At 44.3% G+C, this 21524-nt stretch overlaps 1 protein-coding gene across 2 annotated transcripts in view; it reads left to right on the top strand.

Moving 5' to 3' along the window:
* Positions 1 to 21524, top strand: part of Nck2 (NCK adaptor protein 2) — a 137453-nt gene that overhangs the window by 107308 nt on the left and 8621 nt on the right. For both annotated transcript variants that reach the window (XM_031367361.1, XM_031367360.1), the window contains exon 4: positions 13995 to 14716. In XM_031367361.1, the coding sequence (XP_031223221.1) occupies positions 13995 to 14716 (722 nt within the window). The remainder of the gene's footprint in view (positions 1 to 13994; positions 14717 to 21524) is intronic.

Consider the following 21524-nt stretch of genomic DNA (forward strand, 5'->3'; position numbering starts at 1 on the left):
GAAAGTGGTGCTTTGCAGACCCCGCGGCTCAAAGTGGAACACAGGAGCATCAGTCCTCGATAACTCGGGGATTCTGAACCCGAAAGACCAGCAGAACGGCCAAGAGAAATGGAGAGGAGACCTGTATGAGTTGAGTAGAGCGCAGGGTGTTTGGTGGAAACAACAGGTGGGACACTCCTGCATGACTGTTAAGTATGGGGAGCCCACAGTTGACATTTTTGTTGTTGCTAGAATAAAGTACCTCAGACTGGTTGCTTTGTAAGGAATAGAAAATGTATTAGCTGGGTGTGGTGACACATACCTGTAATCCTGGTACTTGGGAGTCGGTGGCAGGAAGATCAGAAGTTCAAGGCCTGCCTTGGAAACACAGCTGAGTTTGAAACCAGCTTGAGCTACATTGAGGCTCCGTTTCAATGGAGAGAAGGGGAAATGGCCTACTTGGTAAGAATACTTGCATTTAGGACCTGAGTTTGAATCCCCAAGCCTATGCCAAATGTGCTTGTATGAATATGTGTACCCCTAACACTGGGGGGGTGGGGGGGTGGAGCTGGAGCTTGTAGGCCACTAACCCAGCTCCAGGTTAAGTGAGAGACCCTGTCTGAAGAGAACAAGGCAGAAAATGGTCAAGCAAGATGCCTGAAGCCCTCCTCTGGCCTCCACATGGACACAAGTGCTTGTACCCAGAATCTGCTGTTAAACATAGTTCTGGAGACTAAGTCGTGGAACATAGTTGCTTTGTTTCTCTGAATTTCAGGTTTTAGAGTCCTTTAAATCATTTTTATTTGGTGACTACAGCAGAAACCTGGTATTTCTGAGGTGGATAGTATGTGCCTTCATTTGCTGGTTTTGGTGACTGACCTTCAGTATGCAGTCCTCTTCAGTGTATGCTTTTGTCCTTTCTGGGTGTGGCTTTGGCCTGCTGAACCCAGAACTCCTGAGCTTTGTGAGTGCTTAAGGGGCAGCTGCTCCCCTGTCTTTGATTGCAGCTGACTGAATAGTTAACATCAATGCCAGGGAGGGTTAACAAAATACCACATCCTGTTAGTTAAAAGCTGTCACAGCTCAGTCCCTGGCAGAAAGGGGCTAAAGGACTTTACAGTAGCATGCAGGAGCTGACACACAGGTGTGGACTCCTACAGTTGGGCGTCGTGTGCAGTCCCTCTGAAGCCCAGCAGAAAGCTCACCCAACAGACAACCCAGGTCCCCAGCTGATTTCACATGGGTTTTAATGATCAGCAAGGCCTTCACTTATTTAATCTTTGCCTCACCCATAAGAGAGAAGTGAGTATATCATTTTTCAAAAAAATATTGAGTCTTGGAAGTTCCTGTTGTACTGAGGAACACACAGTAAGTCACGAGGTTGAAATTCAGACCTCTGAAGCCTGACCTCACTCTCTGCCAGTCTTCAGTCTCTTAGGGGAACCCAGGGAGAAAGGAGCGAGCTGCCCAGTGGACTCCTGCGACTGTTCATATTGGTGACTTGCTTGCTTTCTGGCTGCACCCACCATGCTGTTTTCATTTGCTACCCTTAACCGTGTTAGCCCTCACGTGTTAGCAAGCAGCTGCTTCAGCAGATATCGGCTCTGGCCCAAAGTATTCATTTATTAATTACTGCACAGTTCTGTAATGTCAAGAGGGGAAGTAAGAGGCATTCATTCAAATGATTCATAAGCTGTGTTCCCAGGAGCACTCATAAGTCACTCTGTATCCTGGCGTTGTGGGTCTTGTGTTGGTGAGCATGCACACTATTCCAGCCATCCTTGGCCTCCACAGTTCTCAGCATTGATGTGGGTTTCTGTGAATGGGTAAGCGGCAGAATTGCAATCCCCTCTGAGTTTGTGTGTTTGTGATATTGCCATTGTTCAGGGCTTGTTAATGCAGCCATTTCTAAGATGGGTAGTCTCACAGCAGACCTGATATCCTGTCTCTTACAACGTTCCGACCCTCTTCTGTGGTGTTACCTGAGCCATAGATACAGGAGCTGTCCTGCCTTTACATTGTGTTTGTCACTTCTGTGATGGTCCCCAGTAAAGAGCAGTTAGATCTGAATGCACGCGCGTGCGCGCGCGCGCGCACACACACACACACACACACACACACACACACACACACACACACAATGAAAATGGACTCAGCAAGTTGTATTTATGTATTTGTCCATGATGTGTGTGTGTGTGTGTGTGTGTGTAAAACAAAGAAAAAAAGTCTATCAATTTGAAATGGTAAGAGCTTGAAAGGGGTTAAGACAGGAAAGGGAACGAGAGGGGTGATATAATTATATTTAATAAAAAATGTAAAAAAAAATCCCTGAAATGAATGTATTTCATAAAACTATTAGTTGTCTCCAGTCTTAAAAACAGACATACCTTTAAGGAAATTGGGACATGTGGAAAAACTTGGAAGAAGACGGTACATCCCCTGGTGTCTCTTGGCTCTGAAAGAGCCAGTTAGTGTTTATTTCTAATCTCTTGGTGTTTGTATGCATTTCAGTTAAGTTGTTTGGATGGCTTCTTGCTGCTCTCGATGGAGTTAGTGCAAAGCATGTGGACTTTGTCTGCAGGGTGCCTGACATTTGCCAGGGCATTTCAGCTTCTTGACAGTCCCTGTACTTCTAGGTTCTTTTGGAATGCTTGGAGTTTTTATCCTGTTAAGGGAGATAATTGATTTGTGGCAGTGCGTTTGTTGTAGAAGTCCTGGGCTTTTCTGTACTGACCCAGTGCTGCTTGCCATTCCACCTTAGAACATGCGTCCTAGCCAGGCCACTCTGTGGAACTACTTCATTAAAGATCAGGACAAAGCCCAACACATCCCTGGAAAACTTGTAACGTTAAAGAAGCAGGATCTCAATTCTGTCTCAGGTGTCCAGACTTCTAGAAGTCTGTCATGACTTCACCCGCTCTCTGGTGTAATTACTATCTACCATTGTGCACGTCTGAGTTGAACGTAAAGCATAGTTACTTAGAATCCATTACAACTCTGTCTCACCAGATTGTTCACAGTAGAAACAGGCTGTCACATGGATTCTGCTGGAATACTATGGAAACTTCTATAGTGTTGTGCTGCCAGACACTCAGAATAATTCATAAAACTCATATTTGTTTTTGTATCTCATGCATTTCCAAGTATTTAGAACCAAAAATGTAAAACAACTTATAACAGGTTAGTGGGAGGATAATTAAGAAATAGAGACAGATTTTTTTTTTTTTTAACTAATAAGACAAAAATCTAGGAAAGACCGTGAGATGTGGGAGGGGTGTACCTAAGCAAACCTGGAGAAGCAGGTGTGGAGTATGGAATCCATGTTGCTCTGCCCACTAGGCTATCATAACCCCTTGTGTCTTCCTGAAGGAGAGAAGGTCAGATTCATTACTGTGAGTCCCTGTCTCTGTTTATAGGTTTCACACTCAAGAGTCTACCAAAAAGGAGCAAGTTGAAAATAATCAGGAATATTATTGTGTTTATATGAGTATGTATAGGTCTTTATTCCATACAATATAGTATATATATATGTGTGTGTGTGTGTGTGTATATATATATATATATATATATACACACACACATACACACCCACACACACAACATAGTATATATTTATATAGCACTTGCATTATAATGGATAGTTCCTGACTGTACTATATGGGAGGATGTGTTTATGCATATACTCTGCTCTATTATATAAGGATGGGAGCAGACATGGTGACCCTGGCAGATCCTGGAACTTGGCCCTGGGGATCCTAAGACGAACTGTCTTTCTGGATAACTGACACGCTGATTGCTTCTTACATCTTACCATGTGGCAACTTTCTAAAGAACTCCCCCTCTGAGCTAAAGAATTAATTCAAGCCATGGAACAGAGGGACATGAACTAAAAATGCCTAGGAATAAGTAAATCCGTCTTGCCATGTTTCTGATTGTGTTTCCCCATATGGCCCGCATTTTTGTTACCTCCTATCCATGTGTCTGAAATGGTCCCTTTCTCTACTGATGTTTACCTCAGGGGCTGACTGGCACCATGCGGCTGTACTGAATGACTGCTGAACGCCCTGTACTGCCCAGAGTTCCTACTGGTTCTTACTTTCCTCTGGCCCTGGCCTTGTGTTCACTGTTGGTACAATGGAGAGGGTAAATGGGCATCCAGAGGCTCCTGCTTAATACACAGAGAGGCAGAGTCTACTTAATGGCCTCAGCCATTGAGTACAGTATAGATGATGCTAGGCACTATTCTACCAAGGTACTCACATGTGTCACCTTTTGCCTAGAGAAATGATTCTCAGCCTGTGGGCTATGACCCCTTGGGGAGCAGGAAATCAAACAACCTTTTTCACGGGGTTCACCTGAGACCATCCTGCATGTCAGATATTTACATTATGACTCACAACAGTAGCAAAGAAAATAATTTTATGATGGGGGTTACCACAACATGAAGAGCTAAAGGATCACAGCATTAGGAAGGTTGAGAACCACTGGCCTAGAAGTTTGTCCCTTCAGGCTGCTGTTGCTCCTCTGCTGTTTCAGAATTCACAGGTTCTCCAAATGCACTCAGGTGGTGGTGGTGGTGATGGTGATGGTGATGGTGATGGTGATGGAGGTGGAAGAGGAGGAGGAGGTGGTGGTGGTGGTGGTGGAGGTGGAGGAAGAGGAGAAGGTGGTGGTGGTGGTGGTGGTGGTGGTGGTGTTTCCCAGCTTTGGAATCCACTTTGCAGGGCAGTTTTTAGAAAATTTGAGGCCATACCAGCTGTGTTTCTTCAAGGACTCAGGCATGAGTAATGGCTGTTTGCAGGAAATTTGCTCAATTTTTGCCTTTTTTGTTTACTTTGCTGTGAAAGTTGAAGCTTAGACAAAGCCAGGAGGAAAGTCCCTGTGTTCCAGCTCTGCACAGTTGGTACTGTAGACCATCAATGGATGAAGGCTTAGAGGCAAGAGCCCAGGGCTCTAGAGAACCAGGCATTGATCACCTCTGTGTGCTTCACCCAGAATTGCAAGTAGTCCATCCAGCTACCCTTGCCTTGGAAACGGAGCCTTTGTCCTCCCAACACCAAAACCTTCTTAGGCTGAGCAGCCTCTTAGTATTCCTGAATACTGATACCTAAGCTACTGCTGACCCTGAGGGCAGGAAGAAAGGGACATCTTCACCAAGTGTGGTCGTAGGAGACAAATCTATGCAGCTCAGTTGAGAAGTCTTGCCTCTATCTTTTTCCAGCTGATTCACCTGTGACTCTAACTCTAGCATTAACTAACCAAAACCCTTGTTTACAGCAAGCCCCTTGGCAACTGCCACTTGGGTTCTTGCTATGTGCCAGTCACTTACTATACCCAGGGCTTTGCCCAGCTACTTTACCCATCTGGCCCTGCACTCCTCACCATCTATATCTGCTGTAGATAATGACAGAAAGAACAAAAGAGGTTCTGTGGAACTCCCAAGGCCAAGAGCTAGGCAGCATGAGAGCCGAATCCCAAGTGTGACTGAGCCAGTCCTGCAGGAATGACGTTCACCTGTGTCTTCCCCATGACCATTTACTTATTTTAATTTATAATGTTTAATTTTTGTTGACTGTGTACAATGTTAGAAAGCTAAGGTGTATGTTTAACTTTTACTGGTGGCTTGGCACCTTTAGTCATAATGGAGAATGTCACGTGTAATCTGTGCCACATTTTTATGCATATTTTATATACTCAAAATATTCATGCTCTTGGATTGGGTATATGTGTTGAGAGATACTGAATATGTATTTTCATCAAGAATTGTAATGAGAAATTAAGGTACTTTCATTGGCATCTGTGTTACTGTTTGATTTTTATTTGTTTTTTTTTTTTTTTTAAAGAAAAAAATCTCTCTAAATCATTTTTCCCCCAAGCTTAAATGTTTAGTCACATTACTTACCAGCCTGCTAAGAAAAGAATAGAGCTTTCATATGTGCTGGTAGTGGACATTCAAGTTCAGAACCCTGTACATCAGGAACTGTGTGATTATAGGGAGGGCCAATTCCCTAACACATCTATCCTTGAACTGGCTCTTGGTGCAGCTGCCCAGTGGAAGGAGGATTGCCTGGGCACAGAGAAGTACTAACAGCTCTCATCCCCCTCACAAATATACCCCTTTCTTCCTATCCTTAGCATTCAGCTCTGAACTTGGGAGTTTTATGTGGCACTCAGTAGAGTTCTTCTTTATAAGGCACACACTCCTAGAAAGAAATCCCCATTAGTTCCAGAAGAAAGAGGGGCTGAGTCAAAAATTAGTGCAACCCATTGTTGGCTGTACCTTCCCACCCTCAAAGGCACACAGTAAGATTTTGAGCTTTCTCAAAGGGCAGGAAGGAAAAAAGAGCTGCAGGACAAGGCTAAGAGCAGTCACCAGCACTGGTTTGGAAGGGCTGACATGTATGCAATGGTCATGGTGAGATAGAACAGCAGAGTTCATTAATTAAGTGTGTATATGATGGGTAAGTGGCCCTAAAGACCTGCAGGGAAGAAGTCCATACAAGATGGCTTCCTCACAGGCTGCTCCATTGCTGTGTTAATGCTCTTGACAAGTCTAGGAGTTCAGCAGATTTGAGGGGAAGCCCTCGCCTCTGTAAAGCAAAAAGCCCACATTGTGTTTATTCCTTGGACATTGTCATTGCCCATGTACGTGCTCCATACATACATGTAGAATTTGGGGGATCAGCACAGCATTGGAGAAGACATTGATTTTCGTTTTTCAAAGCTGGAGTTAATGTGGAGGAAGTCTCTGCCTGAGTTTCCTGCCCCACTCTCAGTCTCCTTGGGTTTACACATTCTAGCTGTCAGAGGATCATACTCTCCCCTCTATAGAGCATAGATGATGGTGACTGGAATCTTGGGGTGAAATGCGATGCTTGATATCCATGAAGGAGCAGGGAAAGTGTTGCTTTTAGTGCCTTGCCTCTAAAGTAGTTTAGAGTTCAGAATTCCTTTACGTTCCTAATGATGGTTCCCCGGTGTCAGGTAAAGAGGATTCCCTACCAGCATAACACTGAGGTTGGAATGTCCAGTTGTCAAGCCTTTTGCTTTGCCTCCATGCTGTTCTGCCAGTTCTTCTCAAAGAGAACTCTGCCTTTCCCTTGCCTTCTTTACCTCTCAGTAGTTTCTAATGGCCTCTGGAACCTTGTGCTCATGCGCGCGCGCACACACACACACACTCTCCCCTGCTCCTGCTTTCTGTAGTGAACCCAGACTTCCACATTTTGGAGCATCTCAAAGCCCATCTGCTCATGACTTCTGATAGCCTAGAGTTCCTACCAAGGACACTCCCGGTCCTTATCTTGGTGGGCGGCCCCTCTGCTTCCTGCAGGCTTAGAAGCTACACACTCACAGGGACCTTTCCCTTTTATGGTTCTTGTCACCATGGTGACATTTAGTATTAAAAGCTTCTCGGAATTTTTAGTTGACTTTAATAGTGGGTCTTAACTCTTAATGGAGGAAATGCTCACACATTAGTAGCCTCTGGTCATAACAGTATAAACAACATGTTAGCATAAATAAAAATTTTGGTTAAATTCAATTTAGGATACAGATATAATTAGTGGCAAAAGTTGTTGTTGGCATCTGTCCTTTGAGTCTTCACAAATGACTCTTCTGCACTGGTGATGTCCTGAGTGCCAGAGAGACATTCTTCCTGCTTGGCTTCAGGCTGAGCTCTGAAGAGCAAATAAGCAGAAATCTTTCATGAAAAGACAGGAGAAAGGTGCTGTTTATAGAAGTTTACCTTGTAGTCATGGCTGACCCTAGCTCAGTGCTTTGCTGGTTATTGAGAGGAACTATATATAGTCTGGGTAGAATGTCCCTGAAATCTCCTACAGCCTAAGAACCACAGGAGATCATGCAGGGGTGAACAGATGTTGGAAGACATGACTCTGTCCCCATGTCACTCTCTTAAGCCCACACTGATGGAGTAGTGAGTAGATATGTGTCAGGATACTACACTGGGCAATACCTTGTCTTCTACCCACCTTTGGTGATTATGCAGAGGTAGTCTGGTTTCCATTTAAAAAAAAAAAAAAATCACTGGCCTTTCAGATCCCACTTCTACTCTCCTGTAAACATCTGAAAAGCGTTACTGGCATAGTCGGTTGTCTGTAGGACCAAAGCAACTGACCACAATTGTGCCTGGGTCCATTTTGATTTAAACTTGACTTTGTCTAAAATTGGTTTGTTTTCAATTCTGTGTCCTATTCCCTAAGTCACGATTGGGCTTTCTTTGATACTTTCTAAGATATTGGCCATAATACAATGCAGTTTGACTACTCTCCACCAAATTAGATAGCTTGCAGAAAGCAGGCTGTTTGGTGAGGAAAAGCCTCCTGGCTGTAGCTACTATCTGTCATTGATTGCTCACAAGAACTCTGGACAGTGAAACCGAAGACATTGTATGCTCAGAAAACAATGTGCACCACCTGGGTGGTTCATGGAGCCCATGAGCATGGTTCACGGACCATCTGTTTGCCGCCTCCTGTCTCTCTCCCACACCCAACTCAGGAGGCTCCAACTCTTAAGTGCTTGTCCACAGATAGCCCCTTGACAGACACCAGTGGTTTGGTAGTTTAAAGAAGGTGGGGGCAGGGAGCGAAGATGAGGGGAGGCTGTTTTATTTTCTCCGGACTCTAGATTGATGTGACAAAATCAGCTGAAACCGAGGATTAAAAAGAGAAAAATGCTAAAGTCAGCTTCTATCATAAGAATGTATGTAGGATTCTGGGGGTGTGGTTCGTGCTGTGAGGACTCTGTCTCTTTGGGAATTATTTTGCTCACCTCCACCCTTCATTAAGTGCCGAATGCTACCGGCATCTGCTGCCTATGGCCTTCCCTCATGATCCCTGGAGAGCCTGGATACCATATGTCCTGACTCAGCAGGGCAGGTAGAATGAGCCCTAATAACCCAGGTGGAAAAGCCTTAAATATGAAAGGATTTCAGAAGTGCTGACCAGGTTAAAACTTGGAGGCAGTGTTATCTTACATGGTCAGCCTGTCCAAATATCCTTACAGTTTTGTCATAGATGTAATTCATAACTTAAATACCTGTGTTTTTTGATGGTCTTAAGACAATCCCCATGAAAAGGTTGTTCAACTCCAAAGGGGACGTGGTTGAGAGCCTCTGCTCTAGAGGACCACAGCTTCCTGACTTTCTTCCCAGGCGTGGCATCATCCCCAGTGAGCTAGGCCTACCCATAGTATTAATCAAGACAATGCCCCACACGCTTGCCCACAGGCCTATCTGCCGAGGATATTGCTTTCAGTTGAGGTTCTCCCCAAATTAACTTGTATTGAGTTGACAAAACACTAGCCAGAACACATAGCAAATTTGGGGTTTGTCTTTTCAATTAATCTGTTAAGTTTTGTTAAATTATTTTAAACTTTATTCTGAAGTAACTGAGTTGATCTTACCAGCATTACCACAAAACTAGATGCAAATCAAGTCAGCACATGGTTATGTGAAGTCACTCAAAAGCCAAATATTAACACTGATATGATAAGCCTAATATTAACTTCCTCTCACGGAGAATTATCTGTGGTTACTTTCTACCTTCCTTGGTCAGATCTCATAGCCTTTAATAATAAAGGCCTTTCATAATTTTTAAGTTGACATTAATAATAGCTAACTCTAATGGCAGAAATCCCTACACATTTATACCCTCTAATCCAACAGCTTAATAAAGACTTTTTTTTGGCTAAATATCACTTATGTTACAGATATGATTAGTGGCAAAATTAAGTGATTTGCCCCAGAGTTCCCAAAATTCAAGCACACTCCATCTGAATGAGTTAGCCTGAATATATTTCTGAACTGTCAAATTCGTTTGACGTTTTCTCTTAAATCGCAGGGCTCCAGCTGGAAGATGACAGTGAGAGCGTGTCTCAGAGGTGTTTGTTATAACAGTGTTCATCTTTGGAGAAGAGGGGTGCATAAAAGATTTTGACTTTAAAATGATGAACATTAATAATGTATGACATATTCAAACTTTTATTAGAACTCAGTCTTTATTTAATTTTATTCAGGAAAGTTAAAATGTGCCTGTTATCATCAATAAAAATGCAGCTCAGGACCAGAGAGCTAACACCTGGTGCCAAAAAATCGTCATGAAAATGGAAAAGCCTAGTCCGCCTGCAGATCCAGCTCAGCTGTTAGCTCTTACAATCAGTGCCATCTATCTGTTCACAGAACAAAAAATAACCATCCCACAGAGTGTATGTTATTACAGTACAACTTGTGACTGGTCTTTTCTCAAGTCTCCACAGATGTGGCTTCATCAGCAGCTTGGTCACCTTCTATAGCTGGCAAAGTGTACCCACCTTGGGCAGCTGTGTGCTTGGAGATGGTAGCTGCTTGGTGTGGGACAACTCAACTGGTCCAGTCAGATCCTCTGAGGTTCAGAAACCTGTGTCAACTGCATAGTGTTGGTTGCTCTTTTGCTTAGGGCTCTGTGGAGAGGAAACAGCATTGTAGCTGCTCCGGTGCTGTGGGGAGGAAATACCAGGTACATAGGTGCTTGGCTCCAGTCTCTTTGGCAGAACACCACAGGACTCGGGGCTTACTGCCTACTACAGGAGCTGGCCTCATATGATGCTGTGCGCTGAGCCTTTGTGGTCTGCCTCAGTTGATGCATTGAAACCTCACCCTATCTACACCTGGTCTTGGGAGGTACAAAATGAAGGGTTAGGGAAACCTGTTTCCCTTTCCTACCTGGTGGGGACATAGGCATGCGAAACAGGAGATGGGACCTCACCTAGTCTGCTGGCTCTGTGATTCTAAACTTCAAGAGATGAATTTATGTCTGTGGTATTGTGTAGTGTCAGGTTACTCTTCTGGTGAACCTCAGGGTTCTTAATTGTAAATGCACAGCTTTATTTTTCTGTTGGAAGAAGTAAACACAGGGCCTTGGAAGTAGTATATAAATGTTTACTACCTAAGCCCAGTACCATAATCTATGGCAATAGATTTCAGAAGATTGAAACTTTTCTCTGAATATAGATCTTCAGTGCAGGTGCTAAAATCTTGCTTTTGGGACTAGAAAACGGTATCTTGCAAGTGTTTTGTGTAGGGATTTTTTTTTTAAATATATTTATTTTTTATTTATATGAGTACACTGTAGCTGTCTTCAGACACCCCAGAAGAGGGCATCAGATCTCATTACAGATGGTTGTGAGCCACTATGTGGTTGCTGGGAGTTGAACTCAGGACCTCTGGAAGAGCAGTCAGTGCTCTTAACCACTGAGCCACCTTTCTAGGGATTCTTCACTGGGATTTTCCTTTTTTTTTCTTAAAATTTATTTTATTTTATGTATATTGAGTATACACTGTAGCTGTACAGATAGTTGTGAGCCTTCATCTGGTTGTTGGGAATTGACTTTTAGGACCTCTGCTTGCTCCGGTCAGCCCCGCTCACTCCAGTCGACCCTTCTTGCTCAGTCCCTGCTTGCTCTGGCCCAATTAGGGGAATGGGATCCACAGGTAGGCAACAGAGTCAGAGACAGTTCCCACTCCAGTTGTTGGCAGACTCAAATGAAGACCAAGCTGCACATCTGCTACTTATGTGGGGGTGGAGGGAGGTCCTAGATTCTAGGCTACAGGACATGGCCAATTCAAGCTCCAAATGCCCCACTGCTAGGACTCTATTTTATTAATATAAATAAGTGCACGGTAGCTGTCTGCAGAAGCACCAGAAGAGGGTGTCAGGTCTCGTTACGGGTGGTTTGTGAATCACCATGTGGTTGTTGGGATTTGAACTCAGGACCTTTGGAAGAGCAGTTGGTGCTCTTACCTGCTGAGCCCTCTCACCAGCCCTTCACTGGGATTTTCTGTTCCTTCTTTGTTCTTTTTTGTTTGTTTTGTTTTGTTTTGTTTTGTTTTTAACTGCAGTACCAAAGTGTTACAGTTTAAGCATAATTGAACAATCTGTAGATGAAGCCATTACTTTGCACAGTGTGATACTTACCTGCCCCAACACATAGTTTGATAGCAGTTAGAAAGTTTCTAATGGGCTAATGCTAGATATTCTCATTCATATGACTTATGCAAAGCAAGCTGCAGCAATACACACAACTAAAAAATCTCACACCCCAGGTCAGTTTTGTAAGGGATGATTTTATGATTAACATGAGATTTGGAAAGAGGAATGTGTTGTTGAAGTCTCATGCAGATTGGTACAGATACTCCAGTGTGCACTGTCTGGACTGGCACAAGATGGCACATACTAGGCATGCTTGTTCTGGGTGGGATTTGCTGAAGACAACAGAAAAGATCTCACTGTCCGTGCCTGCATCAGGAGTTGGTTGTTGGGACCCTAGTTATAAGGATAAGGACTCTGAAGACAGCACTGGAAAGTATGTGTCCCTATATGTGGTATAGATGGAGTGAGCAGACCCTCTGGTTAATAGGATTTCTGGTCTGCCATGTTTATATGAACTTGCTGTTTATGGCCAGTAAATAAATAACTTGGGTCCTTGAGAAATGGATGTGAAGGCTTGCCTCTTAAGAAAATCTTTCGAGAGCCGGGCAGTGGTGGCACATGCCTTTAATCCCAGCACTTGGGAAGCAGAGGCAGTTGGATTTCTGAGTTCGAGGCCAGCCTGGTTTACAGAGTGAGTTCCAGGACAGCCAGGGATATACAGAGAAACCCTGTCTTGAAAAACCAAAAAAAAAAAAAAAAAAAAAAAAAAAAAAAAAAAAAAAAAAGAAAGAAAGAAAGAAAATCTTTTGATAAAATATGTCAAATTCTAGGAGAAAAATCATAAAGATTTTCCATCACAATCTTCAGCCTTATATTTTTGGTTGTGAGCCTAGCCTTTAACAACTGAGCCATCTAGTCAGATACCTGGTGTTAGGGAGGCTCCAGGGAGTCTTTGAACATGACTGTAGCTGAGAGTCCTAGCAGTGGGGCATTTGGAGCTTGAATTGGCCATGTCCTGTAGCCTAGGACCTAGGACTTCCCCCCACCCCCACATAAGTAGCAGATGTGCAGCTTGGTCTTCATTTGAGTCTTCCAACAACTGGAGTGGGAACTGTCTCTGACTCTGTTGCCTACCTGTGGATCCCATTCCCCTAATTGGGCTACCTTGTCTGGCCTCAATGGGAGAGGATGTGCCTGCTCCTACAGTAACTTGAGGTGCCAGGATGGGTTAGTATGGGGCAGGGTGTGGAGCTCCGCCTTCTCAGAGGTGAAGGGGAGAGGGAAGAGACTGTGGGAGGACTGGGAGGAGGGGTGAGGGCTGTGATTGGGATCTAAAGTTAATAAATAAATAAAATAATGGAAGAAAAAGAAAAAAAAAACTCTTTAAAGTTCTTCTGCCTGGATTTAGTATGTCAGCACATCTTTTACTAATTCATCAGTCTGTTGTAGAAAAAAAAAAAGTTGAGTGTTTTGTGAGCAAAGGGATCGCAGATGGAGAGGGAAGCCAGAAGGGCCAGCTCGCAGCCAGGCAATATGGCAGCGAAATCAGAGGGGAAGAGAGAAGGGGTCTTGGGGCAAACTGTTCAGGAGGGAGGTAAGGGGAGGAAGGATAGGATACAAGCTCTTCTGGCCTAGTTCTGGCCCATTGCAGAATTGCCACAGGTCTTTAAATTCATTTAGTCCAACTTCTTACCCAGTGCAAAAGTGCAGGCACCTTTTTTTGTGTGTGCCTTTATGCCTTTTTTTTTCAGTCCTGAGACCCAGGAGATCACTAAAGCTGGCCATCCTTCCAGAAGGATTTACATTTCTCTGTTCTTGTTATCTTTTGTGTCATAGACTTACTGGCACTTGTTAATGGGTAAAATGGAACAGACCACTTTTGGTAAGTATCAGCTTTTAATAACTTTATGTCTGTGCCACACAGCTGGACCATTTTCTTTCCCAGCTAGTCGCTGTCGTTTGTAACCAGTCTCCGTGCATCCTACCCCACCCTGCCCCCACTAAAAACTTCCATACCCTGATAGTATAGGAGTGGGCATGGTGTACAACACGTGTCCAATGCCAACTGAACCCTTTGCCATGTCTTCACAGGCCTCGGAAAGACGCGCAGGAAGCCAAGTGCACGAGATGCGTCCCCAACGCCAAGCACTGATGCAGAGTACCCAGCCAATGGCAGCGGTGCTGATCGCATCTATGACCTCAACATCCCAGCCTTTGTCAAGTTCGCCTACGTAGCAGAACGAGAGGATGAGCTGTCCCTGGTGAAGGGCTCCCGTGTCACAGTTATGGAGAAATGCAGTGATGGCTGGTGGCGTGGCAGCTTCAACGGGCAGATCGGCTGGTTCCCCTCCAACTATGTGCTGGAGGAAGCCGACGAAGCTGCAGCTGAGGCCCCCAGCTTCCTGAGCCTACGTCGAGGCACTGCGCTGAGTAATGGGCAAGGTGCACGGGTGCTGCACGTGGTGCAGACTCTGTACCCCTTCAGCTCGGTCACGGAGGAGGAGCTTAGCTTCGAGAAAGGGGAGACCATGGAGGTGATTGAGAAGCCTGAGAATGACCCTGAATGGTGGAAATGCAAAAATGCCCGAGGCCAAGTGGGCCTGGTTCCCAAAAACTATGTGGTTGTTCTCAGTGATGGGCCTGCACTGCACCCCACGCACACTCCCCAGATCAGCTACACCGGGCCTTCAGCCAGCGGGCGATTTGCTGGTCGGGAGTGGTACTATGGCAACGTGACACGCCACCAGGCTGAGTGTGCGCTCAATGAACGGGGCGTCGAGGGCGACTTCCTCATTAGGGACAGCGAGTCCTCGGTAAGTGCCCAGCTGCTCCAGTGCTGGAGCCACATTGCCAGAAGAAAGCTAAATGCACAGTTCCTTGACCTGTGAGTTCAGGGACTTCATGCAACCCTGGTCTGCGGATATTCAATAATATTACAGTTCATTTGCGTGATTCTCCATTGTTAAAATTTCTTACCAAGTCTTATAAGTTAGGCTTAATCATGGGCATAAGGAAAAAAAAACTTTAGAGTTCTGATCTACCATGGTTTTGGGTGTCCAGTGGAGTTCTTGGAACCATCAAAAAAGAACCACTGTGAGTGCCATGACTGGTATACCATCCCCATGGCATGTTCACTGACTATACTTGAATATATACTATATTTGAGGGCACATCCTAAACCAGATAAATACTATGTTGACATAGAGTCAGCTGCTCCCAATTCAGCTAAATCTAGATTGGTAAACTGTGAAGTCCCTGTTGCTGGTTGTGGGAAGATACGAACATTGATTTTCAGCTCTCAAGGATGGTCTTGGCCCTGTAGAAAGACTTCCCCCTTTTCAATTTAGAGATGCAGGCTTCCTTTTCTGTCCTGGTTCCTGCCTATATAGAAAACCCCTGTGATTACTTACTCACCGCCATCTGCATCTGGACATACAGCGACCTCTCAGTTAATAGGTGTATGGCCTCTGACACAGCCTTGTGTTGCTGGTTTGGTTTTCTTTGTAAACGATATGATCCCAAGGTGGTCTCTGCTGCAAACAGAGCCACTGAAAAGTTCACCTCTGAAAAGCTCTTAAAGTACTTACAAACAGAACTGGACAGAAACCTGGAGTGCTCAGGGAGTGAGGCCACCCATCTGGCACAGCCAGTCTCCCTCTATCAGGTGTCTGTTTTGGGGGGCACTATGGCTCAGTGGGGCTATCTGAAAGAACCAGACAGTTTCACTACAGGCAGCCTTACTGTGTGTGCTTCCTGGGAATAACCGAGTTTGTAAATACCTTCCCGGCGACGCTTCTAAATCTGTAAGCAAGAGTTTAATCCAGTATGTTCAAGGGTTACTAGCTCTCCCAGGCTTTGGTTTCATGTTTTACGTTCACATTGTAAAAGCAGAATGCGTGTGGACTGCTCTACTAGCTCAGCGAGCTGTGTACACAGAACTGATCTGAGAGGAGGTCACAACCCCTCATAGAGAGGGGCCACTGAAGTCTGTTCTTGATAGCAAAAGAGGCATTGAGCGAGTGGAAACCGGATGCCTTTATGGTGTCAGCAGCTTTTCAGAGGGCCGGCCTCAGCCTTGGATAGTCTCAGGCAGGACTCTAAATGCTGACTGCCTCTGAAATCTGAATACTGAGATGTCCTGATCAAGAGCAGGGTGTTCAACATTGCTGGCGAAGACTTCGCATGGCATTGTTCTCATGCCTGGGAGGCTCTGTGCCTGGCTGCCTTTAGATCACATTCTGGACCTGTGAGGATAGCACCAGAGCAGAAACAGGACAGGCACTGGAAAACCTACGTTGAATACAAAATGTCTGGACCAGTGTGCCTAAGAGCCAAATGCTTGAGTTTGGAGTGGCTTCTTGGGAGAGACAGGGCTAAGAACCACGTAGTGGGGAGGTACTGGCCTCTTTATTGACAGATGGGGGTTTCTAATCCAAAAAAAAGACCCATTAAGTTTCTGTGTGCAGATAAGCAGCTTCTTCCCACTGATGGAGGCATTGATTATTTACAGTTTATTCTAACCCTTTTTGTGGACGTCCTTTATTCTTCCTGGTTAAGACAGGCTTTTGTTTCTATGGGCGTGGGGGCAAAGAATACTTTATTAGAACATGTGTCACTTCCAGAGACACTGATTGGGCTGCATCTGTGTGGTGCTTCTGCCCCTACATTCTTGGGATTGTTAAGCTGGGTACGTGTGCCAAGGGGTCCAAGTTGTGTTAAGCTGTATCCACTGATGAAAGAATGGGCTAGATCTAGGTTTACTGTCTTATCTATTCATAGCTCCATTCCAGGTCAGGGAAGGACCCGTTCTAGTGAATGCATGGTGACTCCCTGGCTTATTCTTTTCCACTTTCTGCTGACTGTCTCATGTTCAGTGTTACTTCTCCTGTTCTTTTGGGATTTTTCAGGTCAGAGCCTTGTTCTCATAGCCAAACCCGGGTCACACAGAACATTAATTCATGATCTAATTGCATATCCCAGGGTTGGGGTAGAGAAGGTGTTCTCAGAGGCTCCACTCTCTCACAGGACTGAGGCAGGAGCATTTAGGCCTGTAGCCTCCATTATGGGGGTGGGGGGAGACTGTGGGAAGCCTGACTCCTGAATATGAATAGTAGTTTGGGGGAATATATCTTCCTGATAACGTATCTCAAGTAATTACAAGGTAAATGAATAAGGCTCTGGATGGTGTTCTGCACTGATGAATGCCTGCTGTTTTTCTCCTTCGAATTATTAAAATCTACCCTTCTCTGGGGGACAAGAAAGTATACTTTTGAGGAGAGAGGTGTGCATTGCAAGTAAAATAAGCATTGTTTCATCTGTGCCTTCCAGGCTGGGGGAGTGCTAAGCATTTCAGAACTCAGTTGGCATTGTACTGGACTGAGAAACAAACAAGCAGACCTATTTGACTCAACCATCCCCAACTGCAGTACCCACCATCCTTTCTCTTCTTACTATTTTTTCTTTCTTACTCTGGTTATCTATAATGACAATTCTTCTTGAAAACTAAAGGAGGCACAATATTTTCCCTTGTCAACTAACACTTGTGAACTAAATCTGCCTAATGCAGAAAATTCACAGAAGCTCTGCCTTCCCTGAATGGGCATCAAATTCTTACATGTTTGCCTACATTGATTCTATGGGAATGCTTAAGAGGCTGTACTTAAAATTAATTTCTGGCAAGCAGTACAAGTGTCGGTGTTTTATTTTCTAGATCCCTTTCCTTGTAAAAGGTACTCAGAAGGCATTTGGTGCAAAATAAGGAGACCTGAAAGGTGCTGGGTCGATATAGAACAGCATCTGCAGGAGTGGCGTAGAGAGTCCGCCCTCTGTGGACTTTTAATCCTCCGAGAGCTAAGACTTCCCTCCGGCGCGTTTCGTGCCATGATAATTATTAGGTACTGACATCAGTGGACATGCTTCATACTCACTTCAGGGAGAGAAAAAGCCCTTTGGTAAAGATTTAGCATTTTATTGACCACACAGGCAAAACCAGTAGGTGTTTCATTTTCCCTTTTAAAGTCAATTAATATTACTTGATTAGAAAATAAAAACTAATGAGTTGCTTTCAAATTATTATATATTCAAAGTTTATTTTATGCATGGATGTTTTGCCGGCATGTATCTTTGTACCACATGTGTGGAGTGCACTTGGAGGCCAGAGAGGGCGTTAGATCTAGCACTGGAGTTGCAGAAGGTTGTGAACCACCATGTGGGTACTGAGAATCGAACATGCATCCTCTGAAAAAAATCAACAGCACTCTTAACCTCTGAGTCATCTTTCCAGACCAAAAAATAATTTTATTTCTTCTAGAAAGATTTCTGACCGTAATTAAAGAATAGTGAGTTGTGGCATTTTAAGAATTTATTTCTTATAGAAACATCTCTAACCACAGCTTCATTGACTTCGTCTGTCTAGATGGGGTAGATTCGTAGAATGCGGTTCAGATTCAGATCCCCTCGGGAGCTGTGAATATAGAGGTGACCGGCCGTCTATCCTCTCGGCATTTCTCAGAATGTAAGCTCTTTCTGGGTCGGCTCGGAAGACAGAAGCAGTCAAGTCAGTTCCTCAGGGTTTTTGTCCAGCTCCCTAGCCCATGGCTCAGCCTCTAACCAAGCTGGCATTAGGAAAAAGCAGGTTAGCCTGAGCAGCATCTATATTTATCTCTCCCTGTCTTAGAGTTTCTATTGCTGTGATAAACACCATGACTGGAAGAAACTTTGGGAGGAAAAGGTTTATCTAGCATGTACCTTCCATATCACAATCCATTGTTGAAGGATGTCAGGGCAGAAACCTGAAGGCTGGAACTGAAGCAGAGGGCATGACAGAATGTTCCGTCATGGCTTTCTCAGCCTACCTGAACACCTGAACGACCAGCCTGGGGGTGTCACTGCCCATGGTGAGCTGTATCCTCTCACATCAGTTACCAGTTAAGAAAATGCACGGTAGGGTTGCCACAAGCCAATCGATTGGGGACTTTTTTTCACTTGAGGCTCCCTCTTCCAAAGTGACCCTAGGTTATGTCAGGTTGACCTAAAACTAGCCGTTACTAGTCCTTTTTAGAAAAAGTCATTTTGTCAGGGTTTTTATATGGTACCAAATGAAAATTTTCTAACTATAAGCCTACCTATTCCTACTCTTTAAAATTATTTTAATCTAATATATTCGGATCATGCTTTCCCCTGCCCTGAATCTTACCTATCTCTAAACTCCATGTTTCTCCCCTTGCCTCTAACAGGCAATCAAAAATTAAAAAAAAAAAAAAAAAAAAAAAAAAAAAAGAAAACACACACATACAAAAACACAAAATGAACAATCATAATGTACATTCAAAAGACCAAGAAGGCAAACAGAATATGAGACAAAAAATTTACAAAACTGCTGTTGAGTTTTGTGTTGATCATCTACTGTTGGCATCAAGGCTTACCCTCAAGTGTGGTTAATGTATACAGTTAGACTCCATTGTGTAAAACTAATTTTTCCTATGAAGTAGCTGACAGTTGCAGATAACTTCTTGGTTAAAAGTGGAACCCTATGTCCACTTTCTCTTCTCAGAGATAGGGCCACGTCTAGCTTGAACATGGACAGACCCTGTTCTTGCTGCCACAGTCTCTTAGGGGACATATATGCCTGAGTCCTGATATGTCTGGAAGACAGTCTTTCCTTAGGGTCCTCATCTCCTCTGGCTCTTAAAATCTTCCTACCTCCTTTTCTACATAGCTCTAAGCCCTAAGGGGAGAAGCTCAATGAAGACATTCTTGTTAGTACTGGGTGTTCTAAAATCTCTTCCTCTCAACACATTGTCCAGTGGTGAGTCTCTGCATTAGTTCCCATCCACTGAAAGAGGAAGCTCCTCTGGCAGAGCAAGGCCATCATCTGTGGGTGCAGCAGTATGTCATTAGGGGTCATTTTATTGCTATGCTTCTTGAGAACAAAAGTATTTGGTTTCTCCTAGGCTCATGGTCTGTCCAGTCATAAGTTCTTGGCCACCTTAAGCAATAGCCAAGTATGAGTTCTGTCTCATGGAATGGGCCTCAAATTCCCTGATCCAATGGTTGCTTATTCCTACAGTGTTTGTACCAGTATTGCTCCAGCATATCAGTGGGCAGATCACTGTTGCAGATTGCAGTGTTTAGAGCTAGATTAATGATTGTCTTTCTCCCCTGGTAGTATGCAGACTATCTTCCAGTACCATGAACCTTGTCAGTAGGTGTGAGGCCTCTAGTTAGGTTCCAACTTGACTTTTCAGTGTTCAGTGTGATATGGAAATGTTTTCTTCAGCAATAGGAACTTACCATTAAGTCTTAAGCCAGAGCCCTTGGAGGCAGACTCCTCTTCACCAGCCTTTGATCTTCCGTACTTGTTTAAAACGGACAGCACGCCACTCTCTGGGACCTGTGAAAAGGAGATGATTAGTTTGAGGGGCTAGCTCTCACTCAAAGCAGGCTCATCATGTACATGCACACATGCCAAACTCCAGAGCTTTTGGTCCCAAGGATATATTAGGAACATCTGACCACGTCGACCTTGCTTGGCATCGAGGCCTAAAAACTGTTAAGGCCCCTCAGGGGCTAAGTTGATTATGTACAGTGGAAAGATTCCCCTCGGAGCCTAACAGAGCTATAGGGTTGCCCAGTTCATCCTGTGTTCTGTTCATATGTGGGGTTGTGCCGGAGTGGCTCAGATCTCTGGCCTCTAGACTACTGTTGCTGCTACTGCTAACGGGTCTGGCTGCTAGCTCTTCAGGCCTGCCAGTATGGTAAAGGGAGAGGAGGTCATCCCCTGTCAGCTGAAGCAGCTCTTCAGACGAAGAAAAAATGTCAAATTGACAGTTCAACCTTAAGAGTGCTCAGAAGTGTTCTCATTAAAATCCCTTAGATCTGTAGCTTCTTCTTGCATAAAGACTTATATAGAGTTCTTGCAAAATTGTTAGTACAGGGTAGAAGTGTTTTTTAACCAAAATATGTAAAAGTATAATGGAAAAGGAAACTTAACACCCAGAATCAGATACACGTTTATCACTTAAGTCCCTGAAGTGCTCATGTGGCTAATGTGTGAACTGTACTAAGGGGGAGCTTCTGAGGTCGACTTGTTTGCTATTTGGGTTTTGTCTGGTTTGCAATTTTTTTTTTTTTTACTGTGGCTGCGGTAGACACGGGTATGTGTCTTACAGATGGAGACTTTCCTTTGCTTCACAGAGAAAGGATTTGTAAGAGTTTGGCTTGCCTACTGGCAGTCCCACAAGCATGCTGTGTCAAGTAGTCTTGAGATGAAACCGTAGGTGTGGACTTGGAATGTGTGTCTTTAATAAAACACATGTAGAGCAGAGTAAGGACAAATGGGTCTGTGGACCAGCAAGCCTTCTGCTGTGGAAAAGTGGGAGTGGATACTCCTTGTCTCACACGGGAGAAGCAGCTACATCAGTATCCTTTGAACAGTTCTTTCCCATTCCCCAAAGAAATGCCACAAGAGGGCTGGAGAGATGGCTCAGCAGTTAAGAGCACTGACTACTCTTCAGAGGTCCCGAGTTCAAATCCCAGAAACCACATGGTAGCCCACAACCATCTGTAATGAGATCTGATGCCCTCTTCTGGTGTGTCTGAAGACAACTACAGTGTACTTAC

Source organism: Mastomys coucha, unplaced genomic scaffold (genome assembly GCF_008632895.1).
Source record: "Mastomys coucha isolate ucsf_1 unplaced genomic scaffold, UCSF_Mcou_1 pScaffold14, whole genome shotgun sequence".
NCBI lineage: Eukaryota > Metazoa > Chordata > Mammalia > Rodentia > Muridae > Mastomys > Mastomys coucha.